Consider the following 15862-nt stretch of genomic DNA (forward strand, 5'->3'; position numbering starts at 1 on the left):
TCTGCAGTAGTCACAGGGATTAATCAGCTTCAGCTCTGATCAGCATTTATGGAAACACAACACCTGGGTAAACGCGCTAATTTTAGCTCCCTCAAACAGCAATGACGGGCCGCCACAAAATACTGTCCGTCTCCACCTGAACAGCGTTGAAACACTTTTCCAAATAAGTCTGCACTGAGTTCGAATGAGAGACTGAATGTAAGTCATATAAAAAAGATGTTTCTCTGGCCTCCTGCTGCTTTCTACTGTTTAATAACCTGCTTTCCGGCTTGTCCGTGACATCGAACGAGACACAACAAAAAACCCACACACACAGAAAGGCCTACCGTCTGCTGCAGAGTCGTGTGCACAGCTCTGATCTACTCGCACTGGGAACAGAGTCTATCACATATTCTTAGCAGGTTTACTCGTGTTTAAAAAATCTGAGTACACGAGCTCATTTTGGTGGAAAAGAGGTTTTTCTGTTCTCCAACACGTTGAACTGTACCTGGAGCTCCTCTCTCCAACTATCACCAGTGTTTCCACTATTTTCCTGCAACAAGTCAGTAACAACACAAAGAGACTTCACCCTGAGCGAGCAGACGACACCACGACAGGTACAAAAAAAACAAAAAAACAAGCTTTGGTGGACGCAAACTGACGGTGCTTCAAATTGTCTCTGTCAATACTGGACCAGTTTTAAGGAACTGTTCCTTCCATTTGTCACTTAGACACAAAATGTGAAGATCGGCTCCAGTTTTAATTTGACCAGCTGTTATTTTATTTTTTTCCCATCTGTTTTTATTGGTTGATGGTTGAACGTGTTTCCAGCAGTGACGGCGTCTGTGTGTGTTTGTTTGTTGCCAGGATGTTGAGCTGGGTGGTCAAAGTCGTTCCCCAGCCGCCTGAGCCTCCACCCAAAACAGCTGAAGAGAAGAAGGAGGAGAAACCAGCTGCTGCCCCGCCTCCTGCAGCTGCCCCGCCCCCAGCTGCTGCCCCGCCTCCTGCAGCTGCCCCAGCCCCTGTTCCTGTAAGCCACGCCCCTTATTTGTTACACTGTCATTTTGATTTTTATATTTTTATTTTCATTGAGTTAACTTTTCTGGGGCACCTGATTCTCTGCACCACCGAATAAGCAGAAGGTGTGCGTGTTCAATCCGGTCTCGCTGCCAAGTCGTCGAAAAGTGGCGCTTGGTCAGTGGCTTCCGGCGTCACCGACAAAAGAAGCTGTCCTTTCACGTCATCAAAAAACTGTTCAAAAATATTTGCATGTTTTGATTGACAGACATTTCCATGTTAAATAAATTTCTGAATCAGGATATACTGACTGTTCCGTCAATAAAAATGGTCAGAATTTGTAATCTCACACACAGAGGTGATTTTAATCTCTGAGGAAAGATGATTTTATGTTTTAGATAAACAAGACATGATGTATTACTGTAATAATAACTTCGTAATGATGACATCACTCTGTGTTTTCCACAGGAGAAGAAAGTGACGTTTCAGGATGAGACTAAAAATGAAGGTAAGACGGCTCACACAGTGAAAATCATCTGCTTCAGTTCACGTCCCTCGTATTAAACATAAATATTCATCTTTTTTTTATTAACAGCTCCAAAAGCTGACAAACCCAAACAGGAAGTCCAGGTGGCGGAGGAGAATGGGTGAGTCCAGCTGACGTCCACAGTGACGTCAACATAAGTTATCAGAGTTAGGGCCGTTTCATAGTCGACGCAAAGGCACGCAGATGCAAACGCATTGGGACACATCGAGACGCATTGGCTGCCATGATGCGTGCTTGCGTCTCAAAATGTGTTGCGACGCGTGTAATACCATGCGTTGCCAGCAGGGATGATGATGCAAGTGATGTACTTGAAGAAGAAGTAGGTATGAAATATGGCGGGCGAGGAGGAAAAACTTTGCGAACTGGTACAGGCACACCCCCATTTATATGACAGTTCTAGTGCCCTGCACTCTAATAAAATAGCAGTAGATAATGCGTGGAAAGAGACAGCAATGGCAATGGGGGGGGGAGTGAGGGAGATGCCTCCCCAAACCGCCTCCACCAAAAGATGTTACTCTATCAGTGCAGCAATCAGCAAAGTGTTCTCCACACTTTGACCCTACGATCCGCTGATCTTCCGATGGGGGGATGACCCGCTCTACCTCTGAGCCACGGGGGCAGAATCTGGACACATTGCTTAACATAACATTCCTCCACATGTTCAGGTGCCAGTGCACATGTTGCAGACACAAGTGCAAACAGGCGTGACGGTGATGGGCAGTCATGGCAGGCCTCCTGGCAGCCCTATGAGACCAGAGATTGGCTGTGTACAGTCTGTTCTGGATTGTCTGGGCAGAGAGCCGTCGGCCATATCATCCCGCAAACCTTGACTGCAAATCTGTAGAAGACTGCCTACAGTTCCTAAGTGCTGACAGGATGAGGAAACGGTCTTCTTGGGGCGCCGTCTTCACAGAGTTATATGGAACTTGGCCTTCAGTTTGCAGATGGTACTAGGGCTCACAGAACACCAGCTTGACTTGCCCTATCGCACGGGCCCTATCCAGATAAGTCAAATGTGGCGTGCCGATTCTTGGAGCAGACACCAAGTGACCACTGTAGCAGGGCCCATGCTCACAGGTACCTGGGGGTACCAGAAGCTCAAATCAAGAGTCTATAGCAACAGTCAAAAAACCTGTTTGCCATTGGCAGACAAGATTTGGCACAGCCCACATACTCAGCTCTGCTGCTCACCCCACAAATGCATGTTCCTTACAAATGTGGCACCATTTCAAAGGGAAATAAACAGGCTTTCAAACAGATTTATTGCCAAGAAGCTTTGTTACAACAAAGAAGTAATCTACCAAACACAAATTTCCTTACTGTTTTTACCTAGTTTATATACAACAGATGCAGTTTAATTTTCTATCTCTGTCTTTGTATCTAATATCTCAGATTCACCTCTGACCTCGAGTCAGACGTTTTTTCACAGCCAAAGACAGTGTAATCTGCCTGTTAGATATTTTCTGAAGTTTATTTTAAAATGAAACTTTATTTTTTACAGGCTGTATATCGTTTGTGTCTTATCCTGTTTTTATGTAGTTAGGTTTATTTTTAAGGCCCGTTTAAGAACTGCTTTTGGGGAGTCGGTAGCGTAGTGGATAGTGCCGGCGCCCCATATACAGAGGTGATGCCTCGCTGCAGCGGTGGCGGGTTCGACTCTTGCATCTTATCCCCCCACTCTCTCTCACTCCCCCATTTCACCCTCTCCTGTCAATTAAAGGCAAAAGCCCGAAAAAATAATCTTTAAAAAAAAAAAGAACTACTGTTGTCAATTAGCGCGTTTCAGTTAAAATCTAACGATGACTTTAATTTCCTGTCCTCAGCCCGGCGCCTGCGTCTCAGCCCGCAGTGTTGACGTGGATCAGCAGCACTTTGCCTCAACCTGCACTCTCACCGAAACTAAGCCGAGCCAACTCCACCACCAAGGTGAGGACCAGACACTGACCCAGGATCAGATGGTACAACACATGCACCTAATAATGTCTTCCTTTCTTCTCCCTCCTTCATCACCTCCGTCCATCACAGGAGGAAAACACAACACCCAGGTAAGTACACTGTGTGTGTGTGTGTGTGTGTGTGTGTGTGTCTGTCTGTGTGTGTGTGTGTGTGTCTGTGTCTGTGTGTCTGTCTGTGTGTGTGTGTGTGTGTGTGTGTTTGTCTGTTTGTGTGTGTGTGTTTGGCTCAGACCTGTGAAGTTTATTTCCTGAGTGGTGGAGCAGGTCCGCAGGGTTCAGGCTGAACTGTGGATGAAAACACTTGAGACTTGACTTTGGGTCGTTTGACTGATCTCAAACAGTGCCTCGCACAGCAGTTTTCAGGAAGGCGTTGGTGATGTCACTACCACTCCTTCAGCCACTGTCGAACCTGAGCTGTGCTGTAGGTCAGAAACAATCACGGCAGAATCAGATCTGTGGATCAGTTCGGACGTACCCGGAGTGTTACTGCTGAGTGTTCTTCTTTTAGCACCGTACATGTTGTCATCAGTCTTTGGTTAATGTAACGTTACATCAGCTACCCAGCTAACGTTAATGTCAAGATACTGTTGTCATAGAAACAAAACCCATGCGCAGTATGTTATATGAAAAGCACTGGGTTGAAGCACTCCACAGTGTCTTGCTAATGATTTACTGCTGAAGGAGGCCCTATGTAGACTCACACTGTTAGACTTGCTTTGATAAGACTTGAGACTTGTTTTGAAAGACTCCAGTCTTGACTTGAGACTTGTTTTGAAAGACTCCAGTCTTGACTTGGACTTGTTTTGATAAGATTTAAGACTTGTTTTATAAAGACAACAGGCTTGACTTGGGCAGCTGTGGACATTGGTGAAATGATGAATCAGAAGATAATCTGTTGTGACCCCTCGAAACACTCGAGGTCCTGGTCCCACCTAAGGGTAGACAACAAGTCCAAGTCACATCTCAAGTCTTAAAATGACTAAATCATGTCTCGAGTCTTCAGCGTGTCATGTTGTACTGATGAGGATGAGTTTAATGTTTCAGGTTGATTCTTCTCTGTAAACTCTGTGGTTTTTATGACTCTGACGTGTCGCAGTAAAAAGTTTCCTGATGTTTCTTCTGCGTTTTGTTTTTTCCTCTGACGACAGTAAACCTGAAGACGAGTGAGTAACCACCACAGGAAACACTGCCAAATACTGAGCTGCTTTAAAAACCTGTCAGCAGGCAGGCTGCCAAATACTGAGCTGCTTATGCACAATGCCAAATACTGAGCTGCTTATGCACAATGCCAAATACTGAGCTGCTTTAAAACCCTTGAACATGCACAGTGCCAAATAGTGAGCTGTTTTGCCAGCATATTGACGAACAGAATGCCAAATAGTGAACTACTTTAAAATCCATCACCAGGCACAATGCCAAATAGTGTGCTGCTTTAAAACCCTTGAACATGCACAGTGCCAAATAGTGAGCTGTTTTGCCAACATATTGTCGAACAGAATGCCAAATACTGAGCTGCTTTAAAACCCTTCAACAGGCAGGCTGCCAAATAATGAGCTGCCTTGAAAACACATTGACAAACAGAAAGATAAATACTGAGCTGCTTATGCACAATGCCAAATAGTGAGCTGCTTTATTAACCGATCAGCAGGCACAATGCCAAATAGTGATCTTTAAAAAAAATAAAAATAAAAATAAAATCCTAAAGTCAAACTTTGTGTTTCACCTTCAGTCTGTGGACGAACCGTCAGCCGCCACTTTAACAATATAAAATGAAATATTCTAAAACGTTAAATCTATAAACTAAGTGGAGTCTCACTGAAACACTTCCTGCCTTTAATTAAACTCCGAGTTCATCACCTTCAGAGACTCAGAGCTGCTTCTGTTGATCACATGATCTTTGTCACATTCGTTCCAACGATGTCTCAGATCGTCAAAGTTTCAGGCTGTAGTGACGGAAGAAACGAACGAACCAATCGCTCTGAACGTCTCTTTAAGAAATGAATCTGAGTGCTCATGATACATGTCTTAACGCAGTGACGACGAATGAGGAGAAATTAATCAGACTCGATTTGAGACCTCTGCCAGCCAAGGCTGCTGGTGCGTTCAGGTGCTCCTTTTCAAACTTAGGTGTGTTCATGAGCTTTAAGCTGTGGTGTGGAAACAACATCAGAAAAGATGATCAAAGGAAACGGATCAGGTGAGACGTATGATCCAGAACTCACTTTGCAGATTATTCCAGAGGCACATGAATGCAGCACAAGGTGGTGGAGGTCACCGAACTTCTGCCATTCGCCCCTCAAAAACAACAGAAGGTTGTTCAGTGACATTTCTGTCACATTGTATTGAGCTCACAGAGCCTCCGTACATACAGACGCACGCTCAGTCACTGCATCATCATCCCCCGGCAGAGCTGAAGAGCCGCCGATTTACACGTGTGCGTACGTAAACTCGAGCGGGCAAGGTATGTCAATCATTTTTAATGTGGCCAGTCAGAGACCTACAGTCCCATGTCAGTCAAAAACTTCTCAGTTTTTAATTCAACCAATCACTTCACAGCAGTGGGACGAGTCAACATTTCAACTAGCTCGTTCTCATCGGCATCACAGGCTTGTAAGACCATAGATTTCTTGTGCCTGGGAGGCTCTAACGATCTAACGTTAGGAGTTGATAAGCGGACAGCGTTAGCTAGTGAGCTAGTGCGCTACCTAGTGGAAACGTTTTCTGCTTCCACTTTAAAGGGGCAAAAAAGCGAAATCGTTTCACCGCTAGCTTTGCTGTTGTGCACTGCCTGTAGACCAAAACAAAGTGTGTCATGAGCCGCACCTCCCTCTACCTCTGCTCTCCACCCCCCACCCCCCACTCACCTTACCTATCTGTGCAGCCAAGCACCGCAGCACCTCCACGGACTATTACATCCAGACGGTCCCGGTGTTTCCTCCGCAGGCTCCACTTCACTCAGCTGCCCGATAAACCCGCTGCTTCTTCCCACTTTAACCTGAATAACAAACCAGGGCTCGGTGCACCGGTTGGATCCAAACGGAGAGCCGGGGCTAGCTGGGAAGCTAACGGAGGCTAACTGGCTGTGCTTCCCTCCGGTCATGCTCCCAGCTAGCTCCGGTTTGTTATTCAGGTTAAAGTGGGAAAAATCAAAAAAAGACACTGAAGGAGATAACTATACTGTTAAACGTGCATGTAGGAAAACAAAAGAGAAACTGACAACATGTTTTTCAATGATTTATAAAGCTGAAAGGTTCATTTACATGAATCAACTCAGAGGAACTGATCCAGTGAAAAGAATCAATTGGCCCATCTCTCCCAGTCGTTGGCTCCTGTAGCGTCTCTGCAGCGCCCTCTGCTGTTCAGCAGCTGTCTGACGTCCATTCACTCTGTGTCTCTGTTTGTTCTTCACCTCAGAAAAGGGATGATCGCTTGGATCGCTCAGGGTTTGGAGAAAGTCGTTCCGAAGCCTGAACTGAACAAGAAGGAAACAGCAGCAGAAGCAGCAGCAGCAGCAGCAGCTGAGCCGCCGGCCGAGGTACATCACAGTTACTGCACGACATCCTGCACCACAGACAGGACAGAAATACACTCCTGTGGTTTTATCAGAGAGCAGCAGACCTGTACATTGATACCTGTGACATTTACAGGTTTACATAATGTAAAAGATAAACACGACGACACTGAAGGAGATAACTATACTGTTAATCCTGAGATCACTGGGGTGCCATCATAGATGTATGAAGACCACTACAAATCAGTCGTGTCAGTGACACACAGCAGCCTCAGTGTGGCTGAACACTGAATGTAATAAGAATGATCATTTGTTGCTTTGCATCCACTCTCCATAATGTCTGATGTGATGTGTGGGCTTTGTGTTATGGTTTTGTTGTACTTCTATGAAACAGTTGACGTCTTGGGACGCAAGACAAATATTTTGTTCTCATGATGATGTGAAATTAAATCAAATTCAAATCAACATGGTACAGATGCGAGAAGTTATGGACCTGGTGTATTAGCTTTTCCTCAAAGCTGCTGACATGCTGACTGACCCCTGACCCTGCCACGTCACCATACCATCCCTACGCTGCCCCTACCGTTCATCTGCGTGCTGCTTCTTGTGGATGCATCATGTCAACACACCAGACAGATGCAGGATACAAGCGGCAGCCATCATGCACATGTGAAGACATTTAATGTATCTCCAGCTTAAAGTTCAGTAATGAACATGTTATATCTCTGCAAAACAAGAACATTGATTTAAAGGAGTCTGTGAGCATATGTCCTGAAAAACGTCAAACTCCACGGAAACCCCGAACAAAACCTTCACTAATGTTGAAACTCAAGACTAACCCTGAGGAGACCAAAACGATCCCAGAAATTCAGAGATAAACCAGAAAACCTGAACAACTCAAATCAGTGATCCTACATTTCCCATGATGCACCTCACCTGATGAAAGGTTTCTAATGCAGACTCTGTCTTGTACAGTTGTCCAGATGTCCCTGATACAGATGTTATTAACTCAGGCTGAGTTAAACTAACTGTGTAAAATCAGTGGAATGGTCCTTTAATGTCAGAACTTAGCCACGCCTCCACCTGCTGGTCATGTGACCTGATGTGTGTGTGTGTGTGTGTGTGTCTCCTCAGGTGCGTCCGACAGCAGTGGCTGATAAAGGTGAGACAGATGTGAATGTTTATGCAGACACAGCAGAGACTCAGAGTGGACGATAAATCATGACATCATACTTGGTTTGTTTCAGCTGCAGAGCCGCCGGCCGCTGTCGTGGCAGAGAAATCAGTCCAACAGGACAAAACTGACACCAATCCACCGCCACCGCCACCCAGGTCTGTGTGTGTGTGTGTGTGTGTGTCTGTGTGTGTGTGTGTGATAGTTCCTAGTGGCATTCACTTAAAAACAAAAGGCAGTGCACTTCGAGTTTTGCAGCCTGCACTCAGGATCATGTGTGACATCAGAACATACATGTTTGTATGACCGACAGGATGATAGACTGGATCAAACAGGGGATAGAGAAGGTGGTTCCTCAGCCGGAGCTTCCTGTTCGCTCAAAGACAGAAGTCAGCGAGAAGACTGAAGCTCCTGCTGCGCCTAAAGGTCGGTCTCACAGCATCATGTCACATGTTCTTACCTCACAGTGATGTCATGGCATCAGAGGTTAAACCCGAGTGTCTCCTGTTTCTGTCAACAGCCGAGACTCCGGCACCAAAACCTGCTCCGGCACCAGAACCTCCTCCAGCCCCGAAACCTGCCCCGAAACCTGCCGACGACACAGAGAAGTGAGTCAGATCTCTGTCAGTGTGTGGTGAACTTTACACACTTGAATTACTGCGAGTCAGAGACAGAGATATCTGAAGATATGAGAGGGATAGAAAGGGATTCAAAGAGGGACAGAGTGAAGGTCAAAGGTCAAGATCATGGAGGGCTGACAAGTGGACAGTTCTGTTAGAGAGAAACATGCTGATTTATATTTGCAGTAGGTGCAGTTCAAGCTCCAGTGTGTAGGATTTAGGTGACATTTATATCTACACTGGGAGCAAGAGTCTCACTTATAAAACAGTGAGTAGGATCCAAACTAAAAATGTTGCTCCCACCTCACCGTCTGCGTCACACCATTTACTGTCTCCAAAAAGTTGGTAAGCATGGGTCAAAGTTTTTGTGAGGTGGCGTACGCCTCTTTCAAGCCTCACTTTGTGTGTACACAGTGTTTATAAATGAGACCCCTGGTCCTTGTTTACAGAGATCACTATGTTGCACCGCCATGTTTGTAGTCCAGAAAGGACAAACCAAACACTGGCTATAGAGAGAGACATTCAAGTTTTCGTGTCAGCTACTGTAGTTAGTGGCCCCTCCGCGACAAGAGTGTCTGCAAAACACATGAAACTGTGTTATTCAGTGTTTTTTAGTGGTTTATATCACCAGGGGTGATTGGTGGTGAGACAGCAAAGTATCGAGCAGGATTTGATTTGACGTGTCTTTTACAATCAGAAGGTGCTTTTGGAAAAGTTCTGTCTCACTGGCACAAACACAAATAACACTGCTGCATCTGAAGTGGGTCTCTAAGAAATGTGTGATGTGAGGTGAATTAAAATGGGTGAGAGGTCGTTTTAATGATCCCTGTCACAGTCTGACTTCAGTTCATCACCTCACCATCTGTGTCGCCAATTTCCCATCTCCAAAATCAGAGTTTCCCTAAATGTACCTAAATGTCTCTGTGAAGTTTTTCTTTATAAACCCCAATTTATGCTTAGAGAATGGCGCACACACATTTCAGTCCTGTTTATGTGCGTACGCAGTGCTTATAAATGAGGCTCCAGGTGAAAACACTGAATAATCATCTTACCAAAAACAACGCTTTTTTTTTTACAACGCTGTTCTTGATGGAGGGGCTGTAACTACTGTGGCCAACAGGAAAACATGAATGTCTCTGTCTTAAATCAGTGTTTGGTTTGTCTGTTCTGAGCTACTGTAGAAACATGGCGGTGCAACATGGTGACCTCTGTAGACGAGGACCTGCTCCCTGTGTAGATATAAACGTCTCATTCTAATATTTTTATAGTTTATACACTAAAGACAACAGACTGATTATATTATATTCCTTTCCCTGAATCCTGCACACTGGAGCTTTAAAATTAAAACCAAACATAAGATTAAGTCTTCTCAGTGCAGTAAGAGACATTTTTGACACAATCTGCAACACATCCTTTTCCTCCTGAACGTTATGAAAACCCAAAAACAGTCATATGCCACATATGGTATATTAAAGCTGGAGTCTGACCTGAAGCCAATTGACCTATGGCTAAGCCACGCCCCCCTCCACTCACTCGGACAAATTATCAACATTCAGTGCCCGGCGCTATGGCAGATGTCACAGTACACGGCATTTCACAGGAGGCAACTGATGATTTTTGGAGACATAACGATCAGATGTCATTGAGAAGTAACCAAAAGGGCCTAAACTACGCATTGGAGGGATATATTCATCATTTTATTGTTGAGAAGGTCGATGAAAAGCTTAAATTACAAGCCAAAATTTACAGGTCACAGTGTACGCTTGTGAACCGCATCTGGTTGCCGTCACCATCAAAGACAACAAGTTAAAGTGCCACTGAAGTTAAGGTTTTTGGCTCAGAATATGAGAAAAGGATAACGGCCTTTTTACCATCTTTACCAAGAGTGTCTCTCCGTTAGTTTGGTGCTACAGTATTTACACTGAATCATTCAGCATAACGTTTGCCAACCTTTGTTATCTCTGCCATTACAGATAAGTTAATGAAGCTAAGCTCCAGAAGTTAACGTTAGCTTAACTAGAGCCCTTTGGACAACAGCTAACAATGATGTACGATCACCAAAGTACAAAACTAGAACAAAATAGGCTAATGAACTCCCAGCAAACAAGGTGACATGATGAACAACGCAGCTAGGAGCTAACGTTAGGCTAACTTTAGCTAACGTTAGCTAGAGATGTTAAAGATAACTTTATATTTCTTTCCAGCAAAGTGACAATATGTTGCCTCAAACACAATGTTGACTTACCTTAGAACAGATGTAGACATCATTGTTAATCTTATTCACGTTGAGTTGATGTTGTGGTCTAACGTTACCACACAACTTTATCCAAAGGAGACACTTTTCTCGGTTGAGATGTGGTTTAAAGTGTAAAAAATACACCTGGTCGCCCAGCCTCTCAGGATACCTTGTGTCAGAGTTGCATGTACCCCATGCACACCGTTTGACCATTTTTAAACTTCAAATCTCAGAAAAAGCTCATAAAACCGAACAAAACTGACTTTCTGTAATGCATTTCAATGGACGTCCAGGCAGAGAATGTCCCAGTGTATGGGAATGGCTATACGCACTGTGATTGGCTGATCGCGTCTGAGGGCAGGACTTAGCCATAGGTCAACTGGGTCGAGTCCAGTCAGGTTCAGGTGGAGAATCAGCCGTGTTGGAATCACAGCTAACTACAGGTGTCAAAGTGTCGGTTGTTAAACACTGATCTCTTTTCTTTTGTCCTCACAGGTCTCCCAAAGAAGCAGAGCCGCAGCCCAAGTAGGTGGAAACACGTTGATCCAACATTACACAAGCATCAGAGCTCGTAGCTTCAGATGGAGTTTATTCTCTGGAAATAAAACTCCAACATTTTAAAAAGACATTACGAGCAAACAGAACATTTTAACATGAGTGGATGATGTGTGAATACTGTGGTTAAAGTCAGACAGCAGAATCGTAACATCAGATTTGAAACAGGAAGTAAAACGTCAGAGATGCTGAGTGTAGATGTTTTATCCTCAGCGAACATAAGACCGTCTGACATGCTGGCTAACGTCACACAGCTACAGGTTGTGACCATAATGTCTGACATATCCGAGTGTCTGAGGTCAGGACCAATGACTTTGGACAGACAGTGTTTGATGAGGTCTAACTGCTCTGTGTTGTGTTGACAGTATGATGGGATGGATCGTCAGTGAGATCGGTCGTATGTTACCTCAGCCTGTACAGAAGCAGGTGAGTCGCCGCAGTAATTCACATAGATCCACATTAGGACAGCTGACCGTCACTGATTATGTCATTATAACATTTGTTCTCCTCCTGCAGGACTCGAGCAGCGATGAGGTGCAGAACAGTAAGTATGAAGCTTTCCACAGCTCACACACACTGACACATTACACTCTGCTGGGTGGAGAATCACGTTACTCTCATATCTGATATCATTGTGCACAGCTGTTGGCAGCTGGATTTTGTTAAAGAGGAACTAAACCCTAGAGTTTGGGCTGAATAATCTGTCACCTGGGAAATCGAAAAATACCTCTGAAACGCAAAATGGTATCAACATGCGCAGAGGTCAGAGAGAGGCCTGAGACACGCCCAGTCACTACTTCAGACTGTGATGGGATGGGAGGGGGTGGCGACAAAAGCTGCCACCAAATACATCACCTGCCACCAGATATGGGAAAACCAAAATTACATTTTAATAGTCAGGTTTCAACAAAGGCAGTCGCTGTGTATATTAATAACACAATATAAAGAATTCACAACTGAGTCACCAGAATAAATGTTGGCATTGTACAGACCACAGATACACAACATCTGTACGTTATTGTGTCGGCTTGTTTTAACATCACTGTGGTTAATGTGTGCCGGCACAAAAAACACTCGGTTAGGAAAAGATCATGTTTGGGCTTAAAATATCCAGTTTATTTGGCACAACCACCGCTGGAGATGTAAAAACAACCGCTTTTAGTTGCACTTCTCAGGCAGGAAACGCAGCAATGTCACGTTAAAAACAACTGCTTTAATTTCTGTAAAAAGACCTGTCTTTCTTCGTGGCACTATCCCGGCAGAAAATGTAGTAATGACTCGCAAAAAACTAAAATTGCTTTTCGTGGCACCATTCTGACAGGAAACATGGCAATGTCTTGTTTACAACCAACTGCTTCTAGTGTCACTATAATTTCAGGAAATGCAGCCATGTCTTTGTAAAAAAGAACAGATTTTTCAGTTGCACTATTCATCAAGGAAACGTGGCAATGTCTTGTGAAGAACAACCAATTTAGTTGCACTTCTCTGTCAGGAAACGCAGCAATATCTCTGTAAAAAGAGGTATTTTTTTCGTTGTTCTATCGCAGCAGAAAATGTGGTTGGGTTTTTTCTGTGGCTCTATTCTGACAGGAAACATAGCGATGTCTTGTTTAAAATCAATCACTTTTAGTGTCACTATTCTGGAAGGAAATGCAGTGATGTCGTGGTAAAAAACAATCACTTTTAGTTGCACTTCTCTGGCAGGAAACGCAGCAACATCTCTGTAAAAAGAACTGTCTTTTTTGTTGCACCATCCTTGGCAGGGAACGTTGCAGTTATCTCAGTAAAAAGAAACACTTTTTGTGGCACTATATCAGAAAGGAAATGCAGCGATGAGTCAATAGAACACAACAGGTTTTGTTAATTGTTGTTGAACAGTGTCTGCAGCTCTGCAGGCGTCTCTTTGAGGTGTCTCACCATCCACCACCCCCTCCACCTCCTGATGACACAGTCAGCTCAGATACTACGACACTTTAAGGTGCGGACGCATCAAACCGACATCAAAGAACTAGCGGCGACGAAAGCCAACTGTTGCGTCGTCTACGTCGCCTCACGTCGCCCTGTGTCAGTTGCATTTGAACACACTACACGGACTACATCCGACGGCCAAGTAGCACGTACGTTCTGCGCCTGCGTGAGAGAGAGCGGAGTGAGAGAGTGGTACATCCTGTCAGCCGAGGGGTTTCCTATCTGTGCAGCCGAGCACCGCAGCACCTCCACGGACTATTACATCCAGACGGTCCCGGTGTTTCCTCCGCAGGCTCCACTTCACTCAGCTGCCCGATAAACCCGCTGCTTCTTCCCACTTTAACCTGAATAACAAACCAGGGCTCGGTGCTCCGGTTGGATCCAAACGGAGAGCCGGGGCTAGCTCAGAGACTAGCGGAGGCTAACTGGCTGTGCTTCCCTCCGGTCATGCTGCGGCTAACGCTCCGCTAGCCGCTCCCAGCTAGCTCCGGTTTGTTATTCAGGTTAAAGTGTGAAGAAGCAGCGGGTCTGTGGGGCAGCTGAGTGAAGTGGAGCCTGAGGAGGAAGCACCGGTTAGCCCCGGTTTCACTACAGGCAGATTCACTCGCTACAGGGGCGAGGAAATAAAACCTGAACAGTCAATCAGAGTGATCTCTCTCACCGACAAGCTCCGCCGCCGATTCAACATGCTCAATCGTCCGAAAAGCCCCCGACGGCGAAGTGCCGACGGTGCGGGACATACCGCAAAAACTAGGCCGACAGACGCTCACTGACGGCCCGACTTTGGTCGACAGCTGACCGTCGGCTTGGTGTGTCAGCGCCTTTAGAAACACTGATATGATACGTATGAAACGTGTAAATGTAGTTTGCCAATATTTTCATCTGGTGACTGGCTGAAAATTCAAATAATTTGCATTACAGTGTCAAGATTTAGCAAACACTACCAAATACCCTGATACACTGGTTTTCAGCTGAAAGAAGGTGCTTTGGTTTTAGTTACTCTTTAATGTACAGATAATATTTACAGGTAATAAACAGAAGCTACAGACACAACTTCACTGCAACAAAAAGGTTCAACCAGACGGTCGTGTGGTGACGTAACATCTAGAAAGCTTTTGTAAATTAAACTATGGCTGTAGATAATTAGTTTTCTTTGAGTCTTTTATTACTTTCATTTACATCCAGTGTTGAAACTTATTAACTTTATTTAAAAGCAGCTTTACAGCAGCTGCATTTTTTTTCTGACATTCAGTGGTTTAACTTCCCACCCTGCAGCAGTGATGTAGACGTGCACCTCAGGGTGTGTCCATACACTGTGACATCACTGCTGGGTGTGGTCACAGGTGTCAGACTTGTGTTAACTATAACTAACACATGCATTGATTGATTGGTTGATTGATTGGTTGATTGATTAAATGATGGGTTTGCTAGCTGTGTACTGATTGGCAGGTTGGTGTCAGTCATGAGGCAGACTCTAACCGGGCTGCTCTTCTCCTTCTGTTTCAGGGGGGAAAGGCGGCAAGAGCCCCTTAAAATAAAAGGAGAAGGAAGAGCAGGACAGAGTCGCTCACACTGACACTGACTGACTGAAGGACACACAGACACACAGACACACAAACAGACCCCATTAACTTCATCCTGTAGTGATTAAAAGCTGCTCTGCTGTAGGTTTTTGCACAGTTATGATGCATCATTAACTTTTCTTTACTAAATGTAACTGAAAAAACTTCAGAACACACAGAGTGAAATCTGAAGTTGTTTTCTTTATGATGTCTGCTGTAAACACATTCAAACCTGTATGGATCAGGAACGTAATTGTATTAAATTCCCCAGTTTTCACTCTGATGTTTTTAATAATGAAAATACAGTGTGAGATCCACAGTTTGGCTGTGAATCTATTTAAACCTTTGTATCTCAAAGAACCAGTTATAACAGAAAGTCTTTATTGGACTACCTGGTTCAATAATCCATGCTGCAGTATAGTAACTACCCACTGAGCCCAACTCAGCTGTCAGGGTTAGTTCAGTTTCCAGCCTGGAGCCTGTTTTCCATGTTTATTGTCTAAGGGTGCTTTCACACCTGCTCTGTTTGGTTCAGTTCAGTCAAACTCCAGTTGGTTTGCCCCCTCAGTGCAGTCCATTTGTGCAGGTGTGAACACACCCAAACAACCAGACTGAGACCTTCTTGAAGAGGTGGTCTTAGTCCGGTTCCAAAGGAACTCTGGTGCGGTTGGTTTGTGGTGAGAAGGTGTTCCGACCTGGATGTGAAGCAACTGCAGTCACATGACACATTGTTTGGGT

General features: G+C 44.7%; 1 protein-coding gene across 1 annotated transcript in view; it reads left to right on the forward strand.

Annotated features, from left to right (window-relative positions):
• Positions 1-847: 847 nt before the first annotated feature.
• cngb1a (cyclic nucleotide gated channel subunit beta 1a) overlaps positions 848-15862 on the forward strand; it is a 45135-nt gene continuing 30120 nt past the window's right edge. Inside the window, 13 exon segments of the mRNA XM_050054486.1 lie at positions 848-1009; positions 1465-1504; positions 1592-1643; positions 3367-3469; positions 3569-3588; positions 6913-7033; positions 8144-8171; positions 8257-8341; positions 8497-8609; positions 8704-8791; positions 11535-11564; positions 11960-12020; positions 12111-12138. Of these exon segments, the coding sequence (XP_049910443.1) occupies positions 848-1009; positions 1465-1504; positions 1592-1643; positions 3367-3469; positions 3569-3588; positions 6913-7033; positions 8144-8171; positions 8257-8341; positions 8497-8609; positions 8704-8791; positions 11535-11564; positions 11960-12020; positions 12111-12138 (931 nt within the window).

This window comes from Epinephelus moara, chromosome 1, assembly GCF_006386435.1.
Source record: "Epinephelus moara isolate mb chromosome 1, YSFRI_EMoa_1.0, whole genome shotgun sequence".
NCBI classification, from domain to species: domain Eukaryota; kingdom Metazoa; phylum Chordata; class Actinopteri; order Perciformes; family Serranidae; genus Epinephelus; species Epinephelus moara.